The sequence below is a fragment of the Saimiri boliviensis genome, chromosome 17 (assembly GCF_048565385.1).
Source record: "Saimiri boliviensis isolate mSaiBol1 chromosome 17, mSaiBol1.pri, whole genome shotgun sequence".
Classification (NCBI taxonomy): Eukaryota; Metazoa; Chordata; class Mammalia; order Primates; family Cebidae; genus Saimiri; species Saimiri boliviensis.
In genome coordinates, this window is record NC_133465.1 from 52,966,860 (window position 1) to 52,993,610 (window position 26,751).

The window sequence follows — 26,751 nt, forward strand, 5'->3', positions numbered from 1 at the left end:
CAAGGACTCCCTCTCCCTACCATTCCCTGCATTTAGTAGGTGAAGGGACAGTCCCACCCCTCCATCCATTCCCTGTCAGAGTGTGATTTAATGTCTTCCTAGAACACAGATATCACAGTCTGTGACACAGAGATTTGAAGCGGGGAGCAAAGCACCTCTGAAAATGACTGGTGTGGGAAGCCAGTACTGCGCTACAGAGGTGGCCTGTGACAGCAGCAGCGCACCCACTGGGGCTGTGTGTGTAGGTTTTAGGCACACGCCCTTTAAGCAGTGGAGGAAAGCGGTTAGGCTTGGCTGGGACTGAGGAACTGTTGGAGAGGAGGGAGAGGGCGTGAAAAGGGGAAGGTGGCCGGCAGAGGGAAACTCACCAGAGCTCAGGATGTTGCATGGGGATGTGGCACAGTTGGACAAGGTATTGGGCTTCAATGTCATGTCACCCCCTCCATCGAAGGGAAGCCCCCCTCCTCCAGCCCAGGGTCTCAAATTCGTGCACCTACGTGGAGACAGTCTCTAGCCAAGAGTAGTTCGGGGTGGGGTGCTGGGTCCCCAGAGTTGGCCCCTTAGCAGGGTGGGGCTGGCAGCTTCTGCTGACTCGGACATTTCCAGGCCCGGCCTCGAGGTTAAGCAGCTCATTGAAAACAGCTGCTCCTCTTGGCTGGCGGCCCTTTCAGGCGGCCTCTGGCTCTCTCTGGGATGACCCCTCGCCTCTGCGTGGCCGGGGGAGGGGCAGAGGTGGGGGAGAGGGTCAGAGACTTGAGGTTACCCCGCCATGCCCTCAGGAATGGAATTGAGTCCCCTCCAGGGCTGGCCAGCTGGCCCCAGCACCCAGCTTTTCAGGAGCTAAGCCAGGTGGTCGCTGGGCCCTATGTTCCTGCCTGCAGCCTCTGCTCCCGCGGTGCCGCAGCTTGCACTGCCATCCTTGTCCTTGTCTTGTCTCTGCTTTCGCCTTTCAGGATTTTATGCGACATGCCTCTCATGCAACACATACTTGTTGAGAGTCTGCTGCATGCCAGGCACCATGCTAGAATTAACTTCTCATCTGCTTCCTTCATCCATGATGTCTCGTGGAGAGCTGCGGTCTTATCTGAGGTCAGACCTCCGGCTGCCTCTGCAGATGGATTGAGCCTGGGGAAACTGCAGAAGCAGCTGAGGCTTTTGCTTCGGAGACACAAACTGTTGTCAAGCCTTTGCACTCAGCCTCGGGACTTCACCAAAGCATTGTGTGCCTTGGAGCAGACAGGACGGGAAAGGAGGCCTCAGTGACCATCAACAGGGAGGAAGGAGACAGGTTACTCAGTGTAGGGCAAATTGCTTTAAAACCCAGTTGCCCCGGAGCATGGGTATACGTTTCCCAGGTGATGACCTGGATGTCTGAGAGGCAAGAAGTGTGGACTACATCAGAAATATTCCCATCAAACTAGATGGGAATATTTCTCTGCTCACCATCACCTTTGCCTCCTGGGTTCAAGTGATTCTCCTGCCTCAGCCTCCAGAGTAGCTGAGATTACAGGCGTGCGTCCCCATGCCTGGCTAATTTTTTGTATTTTTAGTAGAGACGAGGTTTCACCCTGTTGGCCAGGCTGGTCTCTCCTAACCTTGTGATCTGCCCACCTCACCCTCCCAAAATGCTGGGATTACAGGCGTGAGCCACCCTGCCTGGACTTTTTTTTGTTGTTTGTTTGTTTGTTTAAGGGAGTTTCACTCTGTTGTCAAGTACAGTGGCATGATCATAGTTCACTGCAGCATTGAACTCCTGGGCTCAAGTGATCCATCCACGGTGGCTCATACCTATAATCCCTGTACTTTGGAAGGCCAAGGTAGGAGGATAAGGAGATTGGGGCCAGGAGTTCGAGACCAGCCTGAGAAAGAAAGCAAGACCCCCAACTCTACAAAAAGTAAAAAAAAAAAAAAAAAAACGCTGAGAATGGCGGTACATGCCTTTAGTCCCAGCTACTCTTAGGCCTTAGATGGGAGGATCGCTTGAGCCCAGGAGTTCAAGGCTGCAGTGAACTATGATCATGCCACTGCACTTGACAACAGAGTGAAACCCCCTTAAACAAACAAACAAACAAAAGAAGTCCAGGCAGGGTGGCTCATGCCTGTAATCCCAGCATTTTGGGAGAGCGAGGTGAGCAGATCACAAAGTTAGGAGAGACCAGCCTGGCCAACATGGTGAAACCTCGTCTCTACTAAAAATACAAAAAATTAGCCAGGCGTGATGACGCACGCTTGTAATCCCAGCTACTCTAGAGGCTGAGGCAGGAGAATCACCTGAACCCAGTAGGCAAAGGTGATGGTGAGCGGAGATCATGCTGTAGTACTCCAGCCTGGGCAACAGAGGAAGACTCCATTTCAAGAAAAAAGAAAAGACATATTTCTATCACACTTCATTTATCTGGAAAGTTCATTTCTTTCTATCACTTTCACCCCCAACCGTGCAGGCTTGAACTTTTCCATGGATTGGTTCATGAGTTCAGCCTCTCCAGCTTCGTTGTAGATGCATGAGGGCAGAGGCCCTGTCATCTTCTGATTTCTAGGCTGGAATGCAGTGGTGTGATATCTCACTACTGCCTCAAACTCTTAGGCTCAGTCAGTCCTTCCACCTCAGCCTCCTGAGTAGCCGGGACCACAGGCACATGTCACCACACCTGGCTGATTTTAAATTTTTTTCTAGAGATTGGATCTCACCATGTTGCTCAGGCTTGTCTTAAACTCCTGGGCTCAAACAATCCTGCCATCTTAGCCTTTCCAAGTGCAGGGATTAAAGGAGTGAGCCACTGCACCCAGCATCTGGTTCATTTTTAATTTCCCTTTCAGTGCTTCATAAATGATTATCATCTGTATGGGATGAGAAAGCCCCTGGAGGAGCAGCCAGAGGGTGATTAGGAGAATGGGCTGAGAGTCCAGCCTCCAGGCACCTCCTCTGAGATGGTTTTGGTGCTGCAGCTGACCCAAGAGGCTGGTCTGACAGGTCAGAGGAGGTCCTGGAGCAGTAGTCTCCCACGGAATGAGGAGAATGGGAGAGAAACCCGATGCAAACAAGCTCATTTAAAAAGGGAATGCAGGAGCCCAGCTGGCTGCAGAGGATCTGAGTGACTCACAGAATGGAGAAAAGAGCCTCAGGGATTCAGGGACAGGGACAGGGACTGGACATCCAGCATCTCTAGGAATTGCTTCCTCTCTTCCATCTCCACTCTGCTTCTCTTTATATATTATCCCCTCATCGTAGGAAGCATGGCCATTGGCAGCCCAGCCTAGCAATCTTAACACAAAGAGAAAGCTTTATGTGTTCCAGGGAAGTTCTCTGATTAGCCTTATTTGAGTTATGTGGCCCATCACTGTGGCTAAGGGGATAGACACTGTCATCAGCTCAGGAGTGAGCCTTGTGCCCACCCCCATATCCACATAACTAGAGGTACACAATACAAGAACAAGAAGAAGGGGATGGGAAGTTTTCTGGGCAGATAAAGGCAGCTTAGGAAGGTCACAGATTTTTACTGTTGCCATGTCTTCATTATAGAGCCCAGTGCCCTGCCAAACCATATGGTGATAAGGGCTGGGATCGTGTCTATATTGTTCACAATATCCTCAGTGTCTAATGCTCTGTTGGCATCTATGAAATTCTCAATACATCGTTGTTGGATGGATGAATGAATGAATCACACCCAGCCAGTGCTCAGTGTACAACTCCCTGCCTAGCTTCATTCATTTCTTCATTCACTCAATAAGAACATATTGAGCCACAGCTTGATGCATAGCACTGTGCTAGGCATGGGATGATTGCCTACAAAATGCAGGAAGTGATCTTTGTCCTTTGGGGAGGAGAATCCCAAGATCCTGTGAGGGGCCCTGCACCTTCTGTGGGGGGCACTTTTGCTGCCCCCACTGACACCTGATGCTCCCATGCATATGGATGAGGCTGGGGTGTGGGTGAGGCTGGAGGGGCCCTCTCTGGATGGGGAGCATCAGGCCTCTGCACTCTGAGCTCCCTCTGCCCGCTTTGTATGTGCTTGATGAAGCACGGGTACAAAGAACACAGAGCCAGCTCTCAGCACGCCTTTTCTCTTTCCCCAGCAGTTCCAGCCCAGCCTGCACTTGCACTCCCCCTCCATGAGGCTTGGAGAAAGAGCCTTCTTTCAGTGAGGGCCCAGGCCCACCGGCCACTTTGGGTAGAAAATGCTCTCCCAAGAGCCCCTGACCCTGGCTTGGCAGAGTCCCCCGGATCCACCTACAGGAATCCCCCTCAGCCTCTCCTTTGCCTTGCAGAACTCCTGCACGCCTCTCCTCGTTTTCTGATTCCTCAGCTTTTTCTCATTTGCTGCCAAATAAGAAAATGCAAGAGGTTGCCTTTGTCCTCTTTTGCTGCCAAATGAGAAAATGTGACCTGCGTTCTTTGCTCAGTGCCTCCTCCACATCTGCAGTCCTCAGATCTCTGCCCAGTGGAGTCTCTCGGCCCCTGGGAGGCACAGAGCTCCCTGCAACGCCTCCTGACACCTGGGATTTAAATGGCTTGTTTGCTCTTATACCCGGCAGTTCTCCTCTAACTGGATCACAAATCCTGCCAGGGGAGGGGGGCGGTGCTGCGGGTTTCCTCATGGTCCTGGCGTTGCCTGGAACATGCCGTGCACCTAGCAGAAGGTTGGGTGGATTTGAACCCAGAGCCTAGGATGTCAGAGGGAGGACGGGGAGCCTCAGAGCTGGGCTTATGTGACAAAGGAGGAAACTGAGGCCCTGAAAGTTACTTCCATTGGACATTCTAATACAGTCCCCTTTCTAGGCTCAGTTTCCTCTGTCAAATGAGGGGAGGTTGGCCTGACCCTGGGTGTGGCCCCTGCCGACTTATCTGGACCTCTTCAGACCCTTCATTCACAGTTTGCCACAACGGCTGCAACCCATCTGGCACTGATTTAGCACACTTGTGGATTCTCTGGCTGGGGAGGAAAGGAAGATAACATCCCCTTGGGCTCTTGTGAGCTCTCAGGAAGTTTTGGGCCTCCTATTCCAGTCTTATCTCTGAGAAGCATCTACAAAACGAGCAAAAAGTTTTTTTCTTTTCTAACCCCAGGTCCCTTTGGCCACCTCGTGCCCAGGGCCGTTTTCTGTTATTACTGCCTGGAGTAGAGTTTCTGAGAGCTGGATTCCTACTCCTTAAAGGGAGCTTGGGCAGGCATGGATCAAGTCCTGGGGCTGGTTTCTGGTGTGTGGCTGAAAGGTGACCTAGTCTGTTTGGGCTGTTAAAACACAATACCATAAACAGATGCCTCGTAAACAACAGAAATGTACTTCTCACAGCTTTGGAGGCTTAGAAGTCTAAGATTAAGATCCCTGTAGATTCAGGGTCTGGTAAGGGCCACTTCCTTGTGGACAGCTGTCTTCTCACTGTTACTCTCACATGGTGGAACGGGCGAAGGTCTCTTTGGGGCATCTTTTATTTGGACACTCATCCTATTCATGAAGGCTCTTCCCTAATGACCTAAGTACCTCCCAAAGACCTCACATGCTAATGCCATCACCTTGGGGGTTAAGATTTCAACACAGGCCTGCTCTGGTGGCTCATACCTGTAATCCCAGCACTTTGGGAGGTGGAGGTGGACAGATCACCTGAGGTCAGGAGTTTGAGACCAGCCTGGAAAACATGGTGAAACTGCATCTCTACTAAAAATACAAAAATTAGTGGGGCATGGTGGTGCAGGCCTGTAGTCCCAGCTACTCTGGAGGTTGAGGCAGGAGAATCACTTGAACCTGGAGGCGAAGTTTGCAACAGTGAGCTGAGATCAGGCCACTGTACTCCAGCTTGGGCAGCAGAGTGAGACTTTGTCTCAAAAAAAAAAAAAGATTTCAACACATGAATTTTTGGAGGTTGACACAAACATTCAGTTCATGGCAGGAGGGAAGGAGCAGGTTAAAGGCAGGGGACCCAGAGATGAGCTGTGGCAGTTGTTCCAGTCAGAGGTTTCAGTTGCTACCTGGTGCTGCGGAAGCAGTTTAAAATTCAAGTTCCACCAAGTTTGAGGGGCTTAGTAATCACCTAAGGTTTTCTTTCAGAACCCCAGAAGGGCCTCACCTTATGATTAAATCCAAGGTTAAAAGCCACATCTGAAGACTAAAGGCAAAACCCAAACAACCCCACCCTAGCAAAGCTTAAAACCAAACCTCCACAGGAGCAAGGTAATCCACTGGTAATTTAACTGCCTGCCACAACAAAACCCAGCATTCTTTATAGGAAGATTTTTTTAAGAATCCAGATTCCGGCCAGGAGTGGTGGCTTATGCCTATAAGCCAAGCACTTTGGAGGCCAAGGCGGGTGGATCACCTGCGGTCAGGAGTTCAAGACCAGCCTGACCAACATGGTGAAACCCTGTCTTAAAATAAAATAAAATAAATAATAAAAGTAAAAAAGAATCCAGATTCTCTTTAACATATCATCGCTGATGTTCAGTATACAACAAAAAGTCCAGACTCCTTATGATGTTATCCACGATGTCCAGCATATAATAAAAATTAGCAGACAGTAGGCAACCGGAGATGACCCATGATCAAAAGAAAAAACAGTCAATAGATGCAGACTCACAGACAACCCAGATGTTGAAAAAAAATCAGACAATAAATGCCCTGAAGGGCATTAGATATCAAGTGATATGGTAGAGAGTAGCTGTGGTCACTTTAAAATTGGGAGGCCAGGAAGGCCTCTCTAAAGATGTTACCTTTTTTTGTTGTTTGAAATGTGAAATGCCAGGTAGAGGAAATAATGCATAGGCCCAGAGGCAGGAAAGAGGAGGGCTTGTTCAAGGAAGAACAAGGAGGTCAAAGGGTCTTGAGCAAGGTGGAATAACAAGGTTTGAGATCAGACTGTTAGACAGGACCAGATTATGTTAAATTGTGGCTCATACTAAGATGTTGAATTTAATTTGAAGAATGATGAATCATCTTTGAAAGAATTCAAGCAGAAGGAAGATTTACCTGTCTTCTGTTTTTTCTCCCCCCTTTTTACTATGAGCGAGGCTGTCATTTCAAATATTTAAGAGGCAATTGCATTTTCTTTTTTTGCTTTCTATGCACATCTCTTTTCCATTTCCTACTGCATTGTTGATACTTTCCTCAAATTTCATGTATCTGTTTTTTTTGGTAGAAGCTCTTCTTTCTTTTCTTTTTTCTTTTTTTTCTTCATACTAGTAAAATCAGAAGGGAGGAAAGAGTAGAACAAAGAGTTTGGTCTGTAACTACGAACAACCAATTTCGATAACTCACCACCTTTGGACCAGCCAGAAGCTCTTTTTATATTGGAGACATAACTGTTTGCCTCTAATAAGGTACATACATTTTTGTAATTTATTTGAATTTTGACCTTGCTGATGGCATTATATGTCACCATGAAATAAATCTTTTTTTTTTTGAAAAAAGTTCTTTTGCCATTGAATTCATCACTGTTTTAGTTTTCTTTTTCTTTTCTTTTTTTTTCTTTTTCTTTCTTTTTTTGAGACAGAGTTTTACTCTTGTTGCCTAGGCTGTAGTGCAATGGTGCAATCCCAGTTTACTGAAACTTCCACCTCCTGGGTTCAAGTGATTCTCCTGTCTCAGCCTCCCGAGTAGCTGGGATTACAGGCATGTGCCACTACACTGGGCTAATTTTGTATTTCTAGTAGAGATGGGGTTTCTGCATGTTGGTCAGGCTGGTCTCGAACCCCCAACCTCAGGTGATGCACCTGCCTCAGCCTCCCAAAGTGCTGAGATTACAGGCGTGAGCCACTGTGCCCAGCCTACATCACTGTTTTCTATGACCTTCAACACTCCAATAATATTTTTAAATTTTTTCTAGGACTGATTTTTGTCTTTAAAAGATTATTCTATTTTCTTAAATGAAAGTTGCCAGGATGTAATTTACGTTTTAAGAAAAAAAAAGATTATTTTCTCAAAACACAAAAATAAAAATAAAATAAAATAAAATAAAAGATTATTCTAGGCCAGGTGCAGTGGCTTATGCCTGTAATCCCAGCACTTTGGGAGGCTGAGGCGGGCAGATTGCCTGAGCTCAGGCGTTTGAGACCAGCCTGGGCAACATGGCGAAACACCATGTCTCTACTAAAAATACAAAAACCTTAGCTGGGTGTGGTGGTGTGTGCCTGTAGTCTCACCTACTTGGGAGGCTGATATAGGAGAATTGCTTGAACCTGGGAGGCAGAGGTTGAAGTGAGCCCAGATCACACCACTGCAATCCAGCCTGGGTGACAGAACAGATCTTTGTCTCAAAAAAAAAAAAAAAAAAAAAAAAAAAATCCTGACTGTCTTTGGAGAATGGACTATATAGTAGGATGGTGAGATCAGCATGGGGGAAGAGAGAGAACTCAGGATTTGGTTGCAGGAGACTAGGGCCACATTTCAGCTCCATCCCTTTATAGCCTTCTGACTCTTGTCATCAAATGGCTTCACCGTCCTCAGCCAATTTCTTTACCTGTAACAGAATAATAATAGTGTTGACCATTTATAGTCTTCTTACTCTGCCAGACCCTGCTCCAAATGCTTTACATGTATTATCTCGTTTCATCTTTACCAGAATCTTAAGATGAGGAAACGTGCATAGAGAGGTGAAGCACTTTGCTCAAGTCCCATATTCAGTGGCAGAGCTAGAATTGAAACCCTAGCTGCCGGGTGCGGTGGCTTAGGCCTGTAATCCCAGCACTTTGGGAGGCTGAGGCAGGCGGATCACCTGAGATCAGGAGTTCGAGACCACCCTGACCACATGGTGAAACCCTGTCTCTACTAAAAATACAAAATATTAGCTGGGTGTGGTGGCGCATGTCTGTAATCCCAGCACTTTGGGAGGCCAGGTGGGTGGATCACCTGAGGTGGGGAGTTTGGGACCACCCTGACCAACATGGTGAAACCCCATCTCTACTAAAAATACAAAAAATTAGCCAAGTGTGGTGGCAGGTGCTTGTAATTCCAGATACTTGGGAGGCTGAGGCAGGAGAATTGCTTGAACCCAGGTGGTGAAGGTTGCGGTGAGCTGAGATTACACCATTGCACTCCAGCCTGGGCAACAAGAGCAAGACTCAGTCTCAAAGATAAAGAAACACTAGCAATTGGATTCATGCTTTCAAGACGTGAAAAGTATCCTGGGGAGCTAGTGGCCAGTGGATGCAAAATTCTCTGGAGATTGGATGTACTCCGTATGTGTATTGTGTGCGTAAGTGGCAGCCAGGGAACAAAGGGAAGGTGATAAAATGTGGATGTCACCGATGTGGGTTTGCTTACTGGCTGTGTGACACTGGGAGCAGGTCACTTCATGTCTCTAAGACTCAGTCTGTCTTTTCGTACCTTCCTTTCCTCCCTCCCTCCTTCCTTCCCTCCCTTTCAGCTATCCCTTCCTCCCTCCTTCCTCCCTCCTTCCTCCCTACTTTCTTCCTTTCTTTCTTCTCTTTCTCTCTCTTCCTTCCTTCCCTCCCTTGCTCCTTCCTTCTTTTTCACTGAAACATAACTTGCATATAGAATTTACCCATTTAAAATGTATATTTAGGGCCAGGCACGGTGGCTCATGCCTGTCTGTAATCCAAGCACATTGAGAGACTGAGGTGGGCAGATCACAAGGTCAGGAGTTCGAGACCAGCCTGGCCAAGATCCCATCGCTACTGAAAATACAAAAATTAGCTTGGCCTGATGGCGGGCGCCTGTAATCCCAGCTAGTCAGGAGGCTGAGGCAGAGAATCGCTTGAACCCGGGAGGGGGAGGTTGTAGTGAGCTGGGGTCATGCCACTGTACTCTAGCCTGGATGACAGGGTGAGACTCCATCTAAAAAAAAAAAGTATATTTAATTGGGATTTAGTTTATTCACAGAGATGTGCAACTCTCATGACAGTCTAATTTTAGAACATTTTCATCATCCCCTCAAAAGAAGTGCTGTGCCCCTTAGCAGCCACCCCCCATCCTCATGACCCATAGGCAAGCACTAATCTACTTTCTGTCTCTGTGCATTGAAGCCACATTTCTTTTTTTCTTTTTTTTTTTTTTTTTTTTGAGACGGAGTTTCGCTCTTGTTACCCAGGCTGGAGTGCAATGGCGCGATCTCGGCTCACCGCAACCTCCGCCTCCTGGGTTCAGGCAATTCTCCTGCCTCAGCCTCCTGAGTAGCTGGGATTACAGGCACGCGCCACCATGCCCAGCTATTTTTTTTGTATTTTTAGTAGAGACGGGGTTTCACCATGTTGACCAAGATGGTCTCGATCTCTTGACCTTGTGATCCACCCGCCTCGGCCTCCCAAAGTGCTGGGATTACAGGCTTGAGCCACCGCGCCCGGCCCAAGCCACATTTCTTACTCGGTAAAGTGGGTGTGCTGTGGTGGGGCAGGTTGGGTTTCCCCGGTGTCTTCTGTAGTGGGTGCCTGCTCATCGAGGAGACGGTGGAAAGGGGAAAAGTTAAGGAAGCCAAAGAGCTACACTGCTTCCTAAAAATTAAGGCATGAAATAGTTCAAGGGCGGGGTGAGTGGTTTGGGAAGATTCTAGCAGGAGGAAAGGATGGAACCAGTGCAAGGGGCAGGGGGAAGGGTGAGACAAAATGCCTCCAGACCAAAGAACTTTGGCAGGAAAACCACGCATGTAACAGAGATTGAGATCGAAGTTGCAATGTGGTGTGTGGTATAAACACCTTCACTGCTCCTCATAAAATCTTCAGAAAAGTATACAGTCCATGACATTCCAGGTGGAGCTGGGTTTGCTTTTGAGGGTGGTACAGAAGGCTGAGTCCTCTCTCTAGGTGAGCAGGGGCTAGAGCAGAGGTGGCCCTACAGGCCTCTGCCTCAACTGGGTGCAGGGGCATAGCAGGGCCCCCCCATGTCCACCTCAGAGTGCTGGTAGTGAGGACTGAGTGATTTAATGTGTGAGTGAAGGCTCACCACCCTGCACCGGGCACATGGTCGGTGCCTGTAAGCTACACCGATCACCAAGGGCCAGTCAGGAGACCCTCTGTGACACCTCGTGTCCTGCCTTCCCTTCCAGAACCCAACGTCTTCCTCATCTTCAGCCATGGACTGCAGGGCTGCCTGGAGGCCCAGGGTGGGCAGGTCAGAGTCACCCCAGCTTGCAATACCAGTCACCCTGCCCAGCGCTGGAAGTGGGTCTCCCGAAACCGGCTCTTCAACCTGGGTACCATGCAGTGCCTGGGCACAGGCTGGCCAGGCACCAACACTACGGCCTCCTTGGGCATGTACGAGTGTGACCGGGAGGCACTGAATCTTCGCTGGCATTGTCGTACCCTGGGTGACCAGCTGTCCTTACTCCTGGGGGGCCGCATCAGCAACGTATCCAAGCCTGGCACCCTTGAGCGTGGGGACCAGACCCGCAGCAGCCAGTGGCGCATCTATGGCAGCGAGGAGGATCTGTGTGCTCTGCCCTACCATGGTGAGGGGCTGCTTGCAGGTGGGAGGGTGGGGTCCCTGGTGTCCAGGGGACTGGAGCCGTGAAGGACAGATTCCCAGTGACAAGGCCTATGGCCTTTGTGGACCCTTGGCAGTCACATCTTTAATGATAACAGGAAGTATTTTTTAATAATTAAGAAAAGTAGGGGGCCGGGTGCGGTGGCTCATGCCTATAATCCCACCACTTTGGGAGGCTAAGGCGGGTGGATCACAAGGTCAGGAGATCGACACCATCCTGGCTAACACCATGAAACTCTGCCTCTACTAAAAATACAAAAAATTAGCTGGGCGTGGTGGCACGCGCCTGTGGTCCAGCTACTTAGGAGGCTGAGGCAGGAGAATCACTTGGACCTGGGAGGCAGAAGTTGCAGAGAGCCGAGATCGTGCCACTGCACTCTAGCCTGGGCAACAGAGTGAGACTTTGTCTCAAAAAGACAAAAACAAAAACAACAAAAGAAAAGTAACTTCAGGCCAGGTGCGGTGGCTTGTGCCTGTAATCCCAGCACTTTGAGAGCCGAGGTGGATTGATCACTTGAAGTTGGGAGTTCGAGACCAGCCTAGCCAAAATGAAGATACTCAGTTTCTACTAAATACAAAAATTAGCCAGGTGTAGTGGTGCATGCCCTAAGTCCCAGCTACTCAGAAGGCTGAGGCAGGAGAACCACTTGAACCTGGGAGGCAGAGGTTGCAGTGAGCTGAGATCGTGCCACTGCACTGCAGCCTGGGTGACAGAGCAAGACTCCATCTCAAAAAGAAAAAAAAAAAACAAAAGCATTTAATTTACTTTTGTAAAAGTTGCAAAATACAAATAGTATAAAATTAAATGAGAATTCCCTTCCCCAGGGCCCACTCCAGGTGAAACCCTATTGTAGCCCCCCATGGTGTCTTAATCCCCATCTTACATGTGGTGAACAGGGGCCAGAGTCCCCCAGTGGGGGGCTGGGCTCTTGTGTTGGGCAGCCCCATCCTGGGTGGCCTTTACTCAGGGGGTCCCCTGAGTTCCAAGATAGAACTTTGTGGGGACATAGAACCCATGCGCTGGGTAGCTGAGCAGAGATTCCATCGGGCTTAGCTGTCTGTGGATGACTTGGAGGCCCCCTCGCCCAGCTGGAGTTTGGATGGGCATTAGGGGTACTGGGGGAGCCCCTTCCCAGCCCTATGAGGTGTGCCTTGAGACCTCTCCCTGGCTCCTGGGCTGACCCAACAGCAGAAGGAGCCGTCAAGCCACTGTGGGGTGCCATCGCCTCTCCCACCTTCCGACCCCTGTGCACACCCAGCTCCCTGGATTTTAGGGGATTTCTCCGGAGGGTGGAGGGGCGGGGCAGCCTCCGGTGTCCAGGTGCCGAGGGCCTGGCTTCTCTCCGCTATTGCAGAGGTCTACACCATCCAGGGCAACTCCCACGGAAAGCCGTGCACCATCCCCTTCAAATATGACAACCAGTGGTTCCACGGCTGCACAAGCACGGGCCGCGAGGACGGGCACCTGTGGTGTGCCACCACCCAGGACTACGGCAAAGACGAGCGCTGGGGCTTCTGCCCTATCAAGAGTGAGAGTGGGTGGAGCTGGGGGATGGCGGGGAGAGGGAGTTCCTGGAGGGAGGCTGGTGCTGAGGGGCCCGGAGCCCAGGGTGAGACACCGCCCCCTCCCCTGCCTAGAGCAGCCTGTTGGGGGGAGGGTCTGCACTCCCGAGGGACCCCTGAGGGGGCCTGAAGGAGAGGGCTGTCGTGGTGGTGGCAGGTAACGACTGCGAGACCTTTTGGGACAAGGACCAACTGACCGACAGCTGCTACCAGTTTAACTTCCAGTCCACGCTGTCGTGGAGGGAGGCCTGGGCCAGCTGCGAGCAGCAGGGCGCGGATCTGCTGAGCATCACGGAGATCCACGAGCAGACCTACATCAACGGTGAGCCGGCCCGATGCCTGCGCGCCTCGGGAGGGCCCCGCCCTTTCCGCTTGGGGGTTGGGGACAGGGTGATGGGGAGGGCGGGAGATTGGGGCTGGGGGCCCCCTGTTCAGCGTCCCCCTCTGGCTCTCAGGCCTCCTCACTGGATACAGCTCCACCCTGTGGATCGGCCTGAATGACTTGGACACCAGCGGAGGCTGGCAGTGGTCGGACAACTCGCCCCTCAAGTACCTCAACTGGGAGAGTGGTGAGGACTGAGGCTGGGGGCGCAGGGCAGTCGAGGGGCCCCAAGGACTCTTGGCCTCGCACGGACTCCTCTCCTCGTGTCCTCCTGCAGAGGAGCAGTGTGGGTGGGGGAAGCACAGACCTCCACCCTTCCCGGACTGCCCTCCCCCCAACCCCCCTCCACCCCCCGCCTATATGCAGGGCGGGGCTGCCCCACGCCGCAGGTCTTGGTGTGTGGACTGGTTGCCAGCCTCACTCACCTCTTCAGCCATCCCTGTGGGCTGCGGGCACCAGCGCACCCAGCAGCCTGGCTGGGGAGGCCGGGGTGGGGCTGGTACTGGTTGCTAGGTTGAGGGTTCAGGGCAGTGTGCGCCCATGTTAGAAAGTAGGGAGGACCCCGTGGTCTGGGGTGGAGCTGGAGCTGAGAACCAGGCTTTCCGAACCGGTTCAGGCTTCCGAGGGAACAGAGGGAGGCAGGAGGTTCTGAGCAGGGCCCCCGGGAGCCACGGCGTGAGCTTCTCTCTCCGGGGGTGCTGGCGCCCTGCGCCCCCACAGACCAGCCAGACAATCCCAGCGAGGAGAACTGTGGAGTGATCCGCACGGAGTCCTCTGGCGGATGGCAGAACCGGGACTGCAGCATCGCGCTGCCCTATGTGTGCAAGAAGAAGCCCAACGCCACCGCCGAGCCCACCCCTCCAGGTGAGCCAGGGACCATGCCGTAGGGTGGGGAGGGGCTCCTCAGGGCCACGGCCACAGCCGTGGCAGGCCCAGCCTCTCCTCCGGTTACTGCCACAGCACAAGGGCACTCTTATCCTCTGACTCTTATTTCATTGTTCAGTTAAAGTCGGAGCAAATTGGAATACGCCATTCTTTCATTTGGGGAACATGTGCTGAGATGTGTTAAATGCTGGCAATACCCACTGTTCCCTTGTAGAGACCACATTCTGCTGAGGTGACAGACATCTCAATGCACAATTACACTATCCCAGGTCACGAGTGATTATAGAAATACGGATAAGTGTTAGAGGAGCATAGAGAAGAAACTGATTCAGCTTCTGAGAGCTAAGGAGGGGTTTATGGAAATAACATTTGATTTGGGCCTTTCAAATTGAGTATAAGTTTAAAAGATAGAAACAGGTGTGGGGGAAGGGCATTCCTGGCAGAAGGAACAGCATATGCAAAGGTGTGGAGGCCTAGAAATACATTGCAGCTTTAAGAGATGGTGAGTGACGGCCGGGCACCATGGCTCACATCTATAATCCTAGCACTTTGGGAGGCCAAGGCAGGAGGATTGCTTGAGCTCAGTAGTTTGTAGACCAGCCTGGGCAACATAGCAAGACCTTGTCTCTGCAAATTATTTTTTAAAAATTAGCTGGGTGTGGTGATGCACGCCTGACTACCAGGGAGGTGGAGGTGGGAAGACTGCTTGAGCCTGCAAGGTTGAGGCTGCAGTGAGCCGCGTGATTGAACCACTGCACTCCAGCCTGGGCAACAGAGTGAGATGAGACCCTGCCTCCAAAAAAAGCAAAAGCAAAAGAAAAAGAAATGGATGGTGCCTGCTGCAGTTTGGATGGAGTATAGATTCTAACCACATCAGGTATGGTCTGCTGACCAGCCACGCAGCGTCCCCCAAGGGCTTGTTAGAAATGCACAGTCAGGCCCAGCCCCAGAGTAATTGAATCCGAACCTGCAGTTAACAGGATCCCCAGATGATTCATATGCAGATATAGTTGGGAAGTCCTGGCCTAAAGGGCATAGTGAAGAAAAGGCAGGTTGCAGCCAGTCTCTGCAGAGTCTTGGCTGCTGGGCCAAGTTTGGGTCCAGCCAAGGAGGCTGTGGGGAGCCTTTGCAGGTGTTTAAGGCAGGGGTGTCTGGTTCTCATTTGTGATCATAGAGACAGCTTTCTGGGCTTTGTGGAGGAGTTGGGGCAATGGACAGGGCCTGCTCTGGGGCCTCTGCCCCTTATTGCTGTGTGGCCCTGGGCAAGCAGCTTAGTCTCTGGGGTACAGAATCCTCATTGCAAATGGAGAATAAGGCCACCCCCCTTGCAAGGTTGTTGTAAGGAAGGCTGGAGATCTGGGCTGGCACAACGGAGTGTTTCTGTAGGTGGCAGTGGATGTTTACCATGGTGTAGGTTGGAGGGGCTGCGCAGTTGCCCAGGAAGCCATGGGGTGGTGAGGAGACTTTTACGAAGAAAATACGGCAACACCAAAGAAAGAAAAAAAAATCCACTAACCATAGACAGTGAGGAGTGTACAGAGCAAAACTTCTGCTTCTGACCATGAAAATCTTGCCAATGATCGATTCACTCGATTCAGGACTGTTTGTGTGTGTGCGTGTGTGTGTTTGAGACAGGGTGTCACTCTGTCTCCCAGGCTGGAGTGCAATGGCACGGTCTCAGCTCACCACAACCTCCGCTTCCTAGGCTCAGTGATTCTCATGCCTCAGCCTCCTGAGTAGCTGAGATTACAGGCGGGCACCACTACCTCCCGGCTGATTTTTGAGATGGGGTTTCACCGTGTTGCCCAGGCTGGTCTCAAACTCCTGTCTTTAAGTGATCCACCCGCCTCGGCCTCCCAAAGTACTGGGATTACAGGCATGAGCCACGGCGCCGGCCTGATTCAGGACTGTTGATCACTGCTTTCTCTGCCACACCCTAACGGGGCAGGAACAGAAGCTTGAAACGTCAGCCGCCAGACCTAGGGCACCCCCTACCTCTAGCTGGAGGGAGTCTGGGGCCCCAGTCCAGTCCTCCCAGAGCAGCTTTCTGAAGGAAGGGGCCCACTGGGAGGGCCGGGTGTGGGCATGCCTAGCCCATCTGTGGCTCCTCATCACATCCTCTCTTCTCTGTGTCTCCCCCGACCTGGACCTGCAGGCAGGCCTAAGGCCCGGGATTTCCTCCCCTCTCCCCAGCCCATCTCTCTGTGCACGAGGCATATTCTAGGCGGGTTCTGCTTTCCCGGTCTCATCACTTAAGTCCTGTCATTTTGAAGGCAAGCGCCGTCGTGTCCCCAGAGCATCCACATTCCCCAAGCTGCCTTCCTGTCCCTGAGGCCCCTCGGGTCTCTGCAGCCGCTAAAATACGCTTGTCTGGGGCGGCAGCCTCAGGTCTTAGCTCATTGGCCAACAAGAGATGATTGACAGCTCCTGAGCCAGAGAGCGAGCCCGATCGGGTTCGCAGCCCGCCCAGCTTTGCCGGTTCTCCGGGAGCAGGTGTGGCTGGACCGCGGGAACCTCAGTCTGAGGCCGTGCTTCTAGTGGGCGCGCGCTTTCCCGCCCGGCTAGGCAGAATCCTGCCCGAACCCGACACTGTGGGTGGTTTGGTGAAGTCCTGTTTTCTCTTGCCAAGACCAAGTGAGGGCTTGTTTGCCTCAGCTGCCCTCGGACCGCAACCCCTAGAAGATGAACCTGAAATGCACAGAAGTCGGGGCAAGGCAGGGCTTGGGACTGGTCGATTTCTCAGCTCTGTGATAGGAGTTAGGAGCGGGGAAGGAGTGAAAGGAGGCGTCCTAGCCGGAGGGTGGGGCCGATCTGCAGTGACTCTGAGCACCTCCTAATGTTCTCGGCTGCCCACCCATCATGAGCTCAGATTCTGGTGGGCCTGCCTGGGCTCCATTAGTGGCTCAAGGCCCCGTTTCCCAGTTTTCTCACTCCTGGGCTGCCCAGACCTGCACAGAGTGGGTGCTCAACAAACATTATTTGAGAGAATAACAGTGGTTCCATTTACTAGGCAGGAAGGCCATGAGCCAAGCTTGAATCTCATAGCAGGAAACCCCATTTACAGAGGAAGAAACTGAGGCTCATGGGGCTGGTTGGTCCTGACTTTCTACCCATTGTTTATTGACTGATTGAGACATTAACTGAGACAAGCATGTCGCTTAGGCTGGAGTGCAGTGGTGCGATCATGGCTCACTGAGCCTTGACCTCCCAGGGTCAAGTGATCCTCCCACCTCTCCTCCTGGGTAGTGAGACCACAGGCTTGCATCACCATGCCCGGCTAATGTTTTATTTTTTATAGAGATGGGGACTCCCCTTTGTTGCCCAGTCTGCTCTTGAACTCCTGGGCTCAAGCAATCCTCCAGCTTCAGCCTTCTAAAGTACTGGGATTACAGGCCTGAGCCACCATGCCTAGCGCACCCATCATATTCTGAGAGCCACAGCCAGAGGGACTGTTCTGTCCTGGGTGGAATCTGCCACCACCACCTGGGTCTCTGCCCCTGGGCCTCCAACAGCTCTGCAAGGTTTTTATCCTTTTAGCATTTCCAAGACCTGTGGTGGGGACGGGGATGGACCTGGGAGAGTTTGGAGAGGAGGTGACTCGGAGGCCTCACCTGTGTTGACGTCAACCCGGTGGGTTGGTGCCCAGACGGGATGGCTCAGTTTCTGAGCAGTGGCCTCGTGGGTATCTGCAGACAGGTGGGCCAATGTGAAGGTGGAGTGCGAGCCGAGCTGGCAGCCCTTCCAGGGCCACTGCTACCGCCTGCAGGCTGAGAAGCGCAGCTGGCAGGAGTCCAAGAAGGCGTGTCTACGGGGCGGTGGAGACCTGGTCAGCATTCACAGCATGGCAGAGCTGGAATTCATCACCAAGCAGATCAAGCAAGGTGAGGAGCTGCCCACCCACGTGTCTGGGTGGAGGGCAGGGCCTTTCACTGCCCCGCCCATCCTGCCCAGGAGCCTCAGAGAATGTTCCTTCCTTCCTGCTGGTGGCTGAGGCTGACCTCTCAATATCTTCTCTCCCCTCCTCTCCTGCTGCACCCCCAGAGGTGGAGGAGCTGTGGATCGGCCTCAACGATTTGAAACTGCAGATGAATTTTGAGTGGTCTGATGGGAGCCTTGTGAGCTTCACCCACTGGCACCCCTTTGAGCCCAACAACTTCCGGGACAGTCTGGAGGACTGTGTCACCATCTGGGGGCCGGTGAGACCTCCCTCTCCCTATCACAGGGTCACAAAATACATCCCCAACCTCCAGGTGCCACCCCAGCTGAAGGATATCAAGTTACTATCAGCACCTGCCTGGAACCTCTTACCTCTCAACCAACCCCCTCCTCCCCACCAATGCCTTCCCTTCCACATAATACACTGCCGGGACTTGAATCCCACCTCCACCTCCAACTAGCCAAGTTACTAGAGGGTGGGGGGGCATTAGAGGAGTTAATTCTCATGAAACCTTAGGCAGGGTGCCTGGCGCATTCTTGATCTCCTCCCAGCTGCCCTTCCCTGCCAGAAGGTGGCATCAGAACCCACATTATGTGCAATACTTTGCAGCAGGGCTGCTCTCTGCCAGTCCTCGCCCCCGTGCTCTGCCCAGCCCAGGGTCCCGTCTTCTCAAGAAATCGTGGGGTTATGACAGTTTGCCATGGTTTAGGCTTAGATGTGGTGTAAGTGAAGGAATTGATGCAGGGCTTCAAGTCCCTTTAAAAAGGGACAAAGCCAGCCAGGTGTGGTGGCTCACGTCTATCATCCCAGCACACTGGGAGGCCAAGGCAGGCAGATCACTTGAGGTCAGGAGTTTGAGACCAGCCTGGCCAACATGGGGAAACCCCCATCTCTACTAAAAATACAAAAATTAGCCAGGCATGGTGGCAGATGCCTGTAATCCCAGTTATTCGAGAGGCTGAGGCAAGAGAATCGCTTGAACCTGGGAGGGGGAGGCGGCGGTGAGCTGAGATTGCATCACTGCACTCCAGCCTGGGTGACAGAGCAAGACCTTATCTCAAAAAAAAAAAAAAAAAAAAAAAAAAAAAGGAGAAAGCCATAGGGATAGACAGGATTTTCTGCTGTCACACCCTGCAAACAGTGCTGGGGACTAGTGGCAGTCATTTGCCTTAGGGGATGCTATTTAAGAATTTTAAAACAACTATGTATTGAGTGTCTACTATGTGCCAGGCATTTTTCTGGGTGCTGGGATACACAAACATGCCTGCCCTCAGGGTGGAGCTTAGAGGCAGACGTACTCCTGGCTGGGGGCCTGTGGATACTGGGGAGGGTGAAGACGGAAGCAGGGGCTGAGGACTAAATTCCTCCTCAACCTCATCAGCTGAGATTCTGGTCTGGGCACAGCAGCCTCTGCACACCCTGGCCCTGCAGGCACTAGCTACATGCCTTGGGAATGAGTCCCAGCTGTCTATCCTGCCATCAGTTGCTCTAACAATCTTAGCCAGTTTGGTTTTGATTATAAAACGAGCTATCAATAGTTTAAAAGGATGCCTTTCCTTTTTTTTTCTTGAGACAGTTTCACTCTGTTGCTCAGGCTGGTGTGCAATGACATGATCTTGGCTCACTGCAACCTCTGCCTCCTGGGTTTAAGCAATTCTCTTGCCTGAGCCTCCCGAGTAGCTGGGATTACAGGCACGTGCTACCACGCCCGGCTAATTTTTTTGTATTTTTAGTAGAGATGGGCTTTCACCATATTGGCCAGGCTGATCTCAAACTCCTTGGCTCAAGTGATTCACCTGCCTTGGCCTCCCAAAGTGCTGGGATTTCAGGCGTGAGCCACCGCCCCGGCCATGCTGCCTTTCCCATTTAGACAATGCTTGTTAAGTTTCAAGGGTGACAGAGCAAACACTGGCGGCATTTGCATGTGAACTGCGTGTGCTCTCATCCACTCTGTGAGGCTTATGGGCTCATCCCACCCTCCCCACCGCACAGCTGGGATACAGAGGCGTCAGAATCACACAGCAAGTCAGAGACAGGGCCAGCTCTAGGAACCAGGTTCCAAGGATTTGGGAGATTTATGGGGAAGTGGGGGCTGAGATTCTTCCTCACCCTGTGTCCCTAGGAAGGCCGCTGGAATGACAGTCCCTGTAACCAGTCCTTGCCATCCATCTGCAAGAAGGCAGGCCAGCTGAGCCAGGGGGCCGCCGAGGAGGACCATGGCTGCCGGAAGGTGAGGGTGTTTCTGGAGCTGCCCTGAGTATATGAACTCCTGCTGCCTCAAATGGGATTGCTCCCTCCCTTCCCTGAGCTCTCCAAACTGCTCCTTTCTTGGAGGAGTGCTACTGGATGGGATGGGGTGGGTGGGGGCTGTTGGGAGGAAGTAGAGCTCCCTCTCCCCCGCCCAGTCCTGAGTCCCCTCCCCATGGGGGAAGCCACTTTCTTGAGACAGCAGGGAACAGGGAGGTGGGGGCTGGTCTACCCCAAGAGCTCCCTCAGAGTCCAGCCTAGTCATGTCGAGTGGTGGCTGCCAAAGTGAAGCGTGGCCCCTGCACACCCCCACCCTGCCTTCCCCTCCTCTGCCATCTGACATGGGGTGTGTGCTGGTCTATCTCCCCTGGAGGAGTGAGGCCACTCAGGGTGGGCTGTACCTTCCCGCTCCTTGTGTTCCCAGCCCCAGTGGGCTTCTAGAGGATGTTCAGGGAAGGGAGAGGGGTCAAGGGATGAAAGGTGTGTGAGTGATGGGGGGTGAGTGAGTGACTGAGGGTATGAGGGGGTGACAGACCCTCTCCCCGCTCCAGAGAGTAGAGCAGGGGTGCAAGGGCTGCGATGCGTGCGGGGAGCTTGCTCCTAAAAGACACTGCGTGGCCCTTGGCCCCTCCCAGGAGCCCCTCGCAGCCAGGCTGACTTCTCACTGTTTTCCTTTGGATTAAGTCCCTACCCCACCCACCCCACCTGGACCCCAAAGCCTCCCCAAGAGAAGGAGCAGGAAACACTAACAGGCATGGTCCCATGTGGGAAGAGGCGGAGGGGACACCAGAGACCAGCTGCAGAGTCTGGGGACTGGCAAGGGCAGTGCCTGGCCCAGGGGCTGTGTCTGGCTGGAAGGAGGTGGAGGGAGGGATAGAGAGGAGTTACCAACTTCTCTGGCATCAAGGCCAGCCTGGAATGTGTGTGGAGTGTTGAGGGTCCATGGTTAACAGCCTGGGACCACCAGGGGTCTTAGCACAGCCCCTCCTGGCAGATGGGGCGCCCACCACGCATACCGCATCTGCTTCCCTTCTGCCCTGGCTCCTGCCAGCCCCTCCTGCCACCCCTGGACCAGGAGTGTCCTGCGCCGACTCCTGCTTTGGCGGGTCCCTGAAGACTGCCCATCCCTTTTCCATCTTGGCAGCTCTCCCCAGCCTTTAGCTGTGGTTTCCCAGCCAACAGTCATTTCCCCACTGTGTGTCTTGGTTTCAATGCCCAAGAGAGGAGCCTGAAGGGCTATTCATCTTCCCAGTCCAGGTCACCGGCCGGTCGCTGGCGGCCTGCCGATCAGCCACGCTGGGACTGGGCCTCCACCCCTGCCACCACAACTATGGGTCATGGTGGGGAGGGCGAGTGTGGAGAGACGAGGTGCAGAACACAGCACAGGACTCGAACCAGTCCCCTCCGTCCTGAGCACGTTCAGTGATGTCCCTGATGGCATCTCCCGCTGCAGGATTTATGGGTGAGGGTGGAGAGTCGTCCCCCCTACAGACACCCCTCTTCTGTCCACTCCTGAGCCAGGGTTGGACATGGCACAGCCCATCCTGCTACTGGCTGGGAGAGGACCAAGTGACCTACAGTGAGGCCCGGCGCCTGTGCACTGACCACGGCTCTCAGCTGGTCACCATCACCAACAGGTACAGGAGGGGCGGGTGCCCTAACCAGCCCTTGCCCATGTGTGGGCCTAATGTGGCCCAGAAAACAGAAACATCCCGCCATCATGCCTAGAGGCACCTGGAGTCCTCTGAACCTCAGCAGGCTCCAGGGTGTTTTAAAATCTTGTTAGAAGAATGACTCTCTCTTGTTAAATGACCCCAGTATTTAGGGCGGGGCCTGGGCAGGCACAGATGTGGGCTGGATACTTAAGAAAGACAGGCCAGCCAGGCATGGTGGCTCACACCTGTAATCCCAGTACTTTGGGAGGCCAAGGTGGTCAGATCAGAAGGTCAAGAGTTCGAGACCAGCCTGACCAACATGGTGAAACCCTGTCTCTACTAAAAATACAAAAATTTGGCAGGCATGGTAGCTCGAGCCTGTAGTCCCAGCTATTCAGGAGGCCAGGGCAGGAGAATTGCTTGAATCAGGGAGGCAGAGGTTGTGGTGAGCCGAGATCGCGCCACTGCACTCCAGCCTGGGCAACAGAGTGAGACTCTGTCTCAAAAAAAGACAGGCATTAGCTGTGTCTGACTTTCTCTACTTTCTTCTAAGCAAGGCAAGGTGTGCAGAGAGTAGAAGGGGGAGCTGGGGGGGTTCCATGAATCAGCTGTAGGGTTCCCAGGGGTCCCCGCTTTCTTGAGCAAGTTACTGGCCGGGTGGAGCACCCAAGTTCCCGGGGCAGGGCGTCTGGCCTGTGGCCCGGGGATTGGGATGAGGGGAGATCCCTGCCCTGACCAGCCTATCTCCCGAAGATTTGAGCAGGCCTTCGTCAGCAGCCTCATGTACACCTGGGATGGCGAGTACTTCTGGACCGCCTTGCAAGACCTCAACAGAACCGGCTCCTTCCGCTGGCTGAGTGGGGATGAAGTCATGTACACCCACTGGAACCGGGACCAGCCTGGTGAGCCCCTTCTTTGACTTGGTGAAGCTAGGAAGGAGGCTGTGTGGACTGGCCCTGCCCCAGGGCTTGCCCATAAATGGATCATCAGTGCAGTGTGGTATAGTGGCTATGAGCATGAGTTCTGGCACCAAACTGCCTGGCTTCGATCCTGACTCTGCCCTCTATTAGCTGTGCAGCCTCTGAGTGTCAGTTTTCTCTTCCGTCCAGTGGGGATAATGGTCCTTTCCTCATAGGGATGACGTGAGTCTTAAATATGTATAAAGTGCTAATATATGTAAAGAGTTAATGTATGTAGTGTTTAGATTACTTCTCTATCTGGGCTCACAAAAAAGGAAAAGAAAAAAATAATCTCTTCTCTATCTGGGCTCATTGAAAAAAAGAAATGTAGGCCGGGCGCGGTGGCTCATGCCTGTAATCCCAGCACTTTGGGAGGCCGAGGCAGGCGATTCATAAGGTCAGGAGTTCAAGAGCAGACTAGCCAACATAGTGAAACCTCATCTCTACTAAAAAAAAAAAATACAAAAATTAGCTGCGCGTGGTGGCTTATGCCTGTGATCCCAGCTACTTGGGAGGCTGAGGTAGGAGAATTGCTTGAACTGGGACCCAGGAGGCAGAGGGCACAGGAGGCAAAGGGCCGAGATCGTGCCACTGCACTCGCTGTGGGCTACAGAGCAAGACTTCATCTCAAAAAAAAAAAAAAAAGGTGTTTAGAATACTGAGCACAATGCGAGTGCTTATACTATTATTACCATTTCACATTCATTATCTTTCTAACCCTTTCAATAACCGGATGAGGTAGATGATGACGCAGGCTCGAGAGGTTAAGCAGCTTGCCTGAGCCCTCACCATAAGTGAACCCAGAGCCAGGGCTCTACCTCCATTCCTTTTCTCCCACCTGGCCGCCACCCCAGGGAGCATGTCCTTGCAGAGGTAGCCAAGCTGGTTCCCAGTGTGAGGGCCATGCTGGTGCCCTGCTGGCATGTGAGGGAGGACCGGACTACGAGTCCTTCTCAGAGCCTGGGTCTCCCTTCTCTCTTCTTCAGGGTACAGCCGTGGAGGCTGCGTGGCCCTGGCCACTGGCAGCTCCATGGGGCTTTGGGAGGTGAAGAACTGCACCTCGTTCCGGGCTCGCTATATCTGCCGGCAGAGCCTGGGCACTCCAGTGACGCCCGAACTGCCTGGGCCAGACCCCACGCCCAGCCTCACTGGCTCCTGTTCCCAGGGCTGGGCCTCGGACCCCAAACTCCGGTATTGCTATAAGGTAGGGCAGCCTGTTGGCAGGGTGGCGGGCAAGGAGGGGACAGGAGCAAAGCGGCAGTTCACCTGGGGTGAGGATCCCAGTGGGACCAGCCACAATCCAGAGACACACCAGACTGCAGATAGGTGATTTCTGGTGAGACTTGTCCACGGAATCTGGAGGTCTGGTGCTCAATCATCATTTGAGGAATTGAGGGAACCACAGATCATTGATTTCAGAGGTTCCCAAATGTCAGGGCCAGCCTAGCTATTCTTCCGCATTGCCTGGGGAACCTGATAAAAATACAATCTAGGCTGTCACAATGGAGGTTTAGATTAATTAGGTCTGGATTGGGCCTGGTAATCTTTATTTTTGAACCCTACTATGTTTGGGGATCACTGGCAGAGTTCAAGGTCTTTTATTATGGATAGAAACGGAAGTCCAGAGAGAAGAAGGGACTTGCCCACATGAAGCTGTGGTCTGCTGGGATTAGAGCCCAGATCTCCCTGCTGGTCAGGGGATGGGGCTCAGGGGCACTCTCCAGGAGGTGACTGTGCCAAGTCCCCTCCCCAGCCTCATCCCCAGATGAACAGGATTGTCCTTAGCTAGCCTGAGCCCCCTGTCCAGTGAGGCCCCAGCCCCTTCCTCTGCCACGATGGGAAAAGCAGCAGGTGCCCCTGAGGGGTGGGCCAGTGGGGACAGCCTAGACAGCTGGACTCTGCCCCTGCAGGTGTTCAGCTCAGAGAGGCTGCAGGACAAGAAGAGCTGGGTCCAGGCCCAGGGGGCCTGCCAGGAGCTGGGGGCCCAGCTGCTGAGCCTGGCCAGTTACGAGGAGGAGCACTTTGTGGCCAACATGCTCAACAAGATCTTCGGGTACTGAGCTGGGCTGAGGCGTGGTAGGAGGGCACCTGCACATGTGTAGGAGCGCGCATGGCTGACAGACCCTTGGTTTTATTGGATGAGGGGTGGGGAAGGACTGTGTGGGTGACCCCAGGGAGGCCTGCACCTGTTACTGGTGCCAGAACCATCTTGTCCCCACTCAAGTAGCCATGGTGGCCCTGGTGTCTTGGGAGAACATGCTGGTGTGATCCACACACTCATAGGAGATTGTGTATTGCTCACCATCATCCCACCAGGAACACTCCAACAGACATACAAATTTACAATGGTACCAACCCCCATTGCAAGATCTCCTACACGCTGATCCTGGTGAGCGTTTCCCCTCACCTTAAGCTATCTCATAATGACCCATGCTCCTCAATCAAGTATTTCCTGAGAGATAGGAGGAGAAGGGCCGCAGCTGTGAGGATTTGCCCACGGGCATCCCTCTGAGATACCACCTCTGTCGTGGGCTCTGAGCATCAGCACCTGGAATCCCCTAGCATTGGGAAAATTCAGACAGATCTGGGCTTTTTGAGAGCTTCACTGAAGAGATCTCTCCTCCCAGCAAACATCAAGACTACATTATTTGACTTGTAATTACAATAGTTCATGGTCATCACTTCTCACCATGTACCAGGCACTGTGCTAAACATGTAATCCTCACTCAAACCTCCGGACAACCCTATGGAGAAGGTGTTAACTACTGACCCTTGTGGGTTGATAGTTTATTTGCCCACGTTCATGGGCGAACCGGTACTTGAATCCAGGTTTACTTAGCTCCAGAGCCGCAGATCCCCTGCTACATCCTCATTTGGACTTCCTAAACTCTATAAAGTAAAAGCCTGCAGAATCTTGCTGGCCAGGGCACCCCAACCCAAAATGAAGCCAAGCAAAGGGGAGGGACCACTGCCCCTTGGTGGACGCTTAGTCCAGCTCTCCCCAGCTCCGTCTGGGGAGAGAGCTTTACTGAAGTGGCCTCACCGGTGTATGAACGCGTCAATGTGAAACCCAGATGGAGAGGCCCCAGGCCCGCGGGGCTGCCCCAGAGAGCTGCAAGGGACAGGAGGCATGGTTGAGTACCTGCACCTCTCACTTCCGCTCTCTTCTGTCCCCACCCTTGGGTTGTGCCGAAGTGAATCAGAACCTGAGGTCCAGGAGCAGCACTGGTTCTGGATCGGCCTGAACCGTCGGGATCCCAGAGGGGGTCAGAGTTGGCGCTGGAGCGACGGCCTAGGGGTGAGCGGGACTGGAGGAGGCAGGAGGGGGCTCGGTGGGCGGGGCCTGCTGGGGGCGGGGCCTGCTGGGGGCGGATTTTCTCGGAGGCCGGGCCAGGGTCGGAGCGGGGAAAGCAGGTCCGAGAAGGGGCGGCCGGCCCCGGATGGGGGTTCCCCGCTCAGGCCAGGCCTCTTGTCTACCTGTTCTGGTCACGGGGGCGGCCTGCACCCCACACCTCACATTTCCCTTCCCTCCATCTGCCTCCTCCAGTTCTCTTACCACAATTTCGACCGGAGCCGGCACGACGACGACGACATCCGGGGCTGTGCAGTGCTGGACCTGGCCTCCCTGCAGTGGGTGGCCATGCAGTGCGACACACAGCTGGACTGGATCTGCAAGATCCCCAGAGGTTGGCTGGA

The 26,751-nt window shown here is 53.1% G+C and overlaps 1 protein-coding gene across 1 annotated transcript in view; it reads left to right on the forward strand.

The window, feature by feature from the left end:
• The window catches only part of MRC2 (mannose receptor C-type 2), a 58,817-nt gene that overhangs the window by 20,753 nt on the left and 11,313 nt on the right, over positions 1 to 26,751 (forward strand). Inside the window, exons 2-15 of the mRNA XM_003942427.4 lie at positions 10,991 to 11,392; positions 12,783 to 12,956; positions 13,148 to 13,312; positions 13,446 to 13,559; positions 14,093 to 14,236; positions 17,950 to 18,138; positions 18,299 to 18,453; positions 20,317 to 20,424; positions 21,963 to 22,078; positions 22,850 to 22,998; positions 24,042 to 24,259; positions 24,966 to 25,108; positions 26,251 to 26,353; positions 26,603 to 26,741. Coding sequence (XP_003942476.3) covers positions 10,991 to 11,392; positions 12,783 to 12,956; positions 13,148 to 13,312; positions 13,446 to 13,559; positions 14,093 to 14,236; positions 17,950 to 18,138; positions 18,299 to 18,453; positions 20,317 to 20,424; positions 21,963 to 22,078; positions 22,850 to 22,998; positions 24,042 to 24,259; positions 24,966 to 25,108; positions 26,251 to 26,353; positions 26,603 to 26,741 — 2,319 coding nt within the window. The remainder of the gene's footprint in view (positions 1 to 10,990; positions 11,393 to 12,782; positions 12,957 to 13,147; positions 13,313 to 13,445; positions 13,560 to 14,092; positions 14,237 to 17,949; positions 18,139 to 18,298; positions 18,454 to 20,316; positions 20,425 to 21,962; positions 22,079 to 22,849; positions 22,999 to 24,041; positions 24,260 to 24,965; positions 25,109 to 26,250; positions 26,354 to 26,602; positions 26,742 to 26,751) is intronic.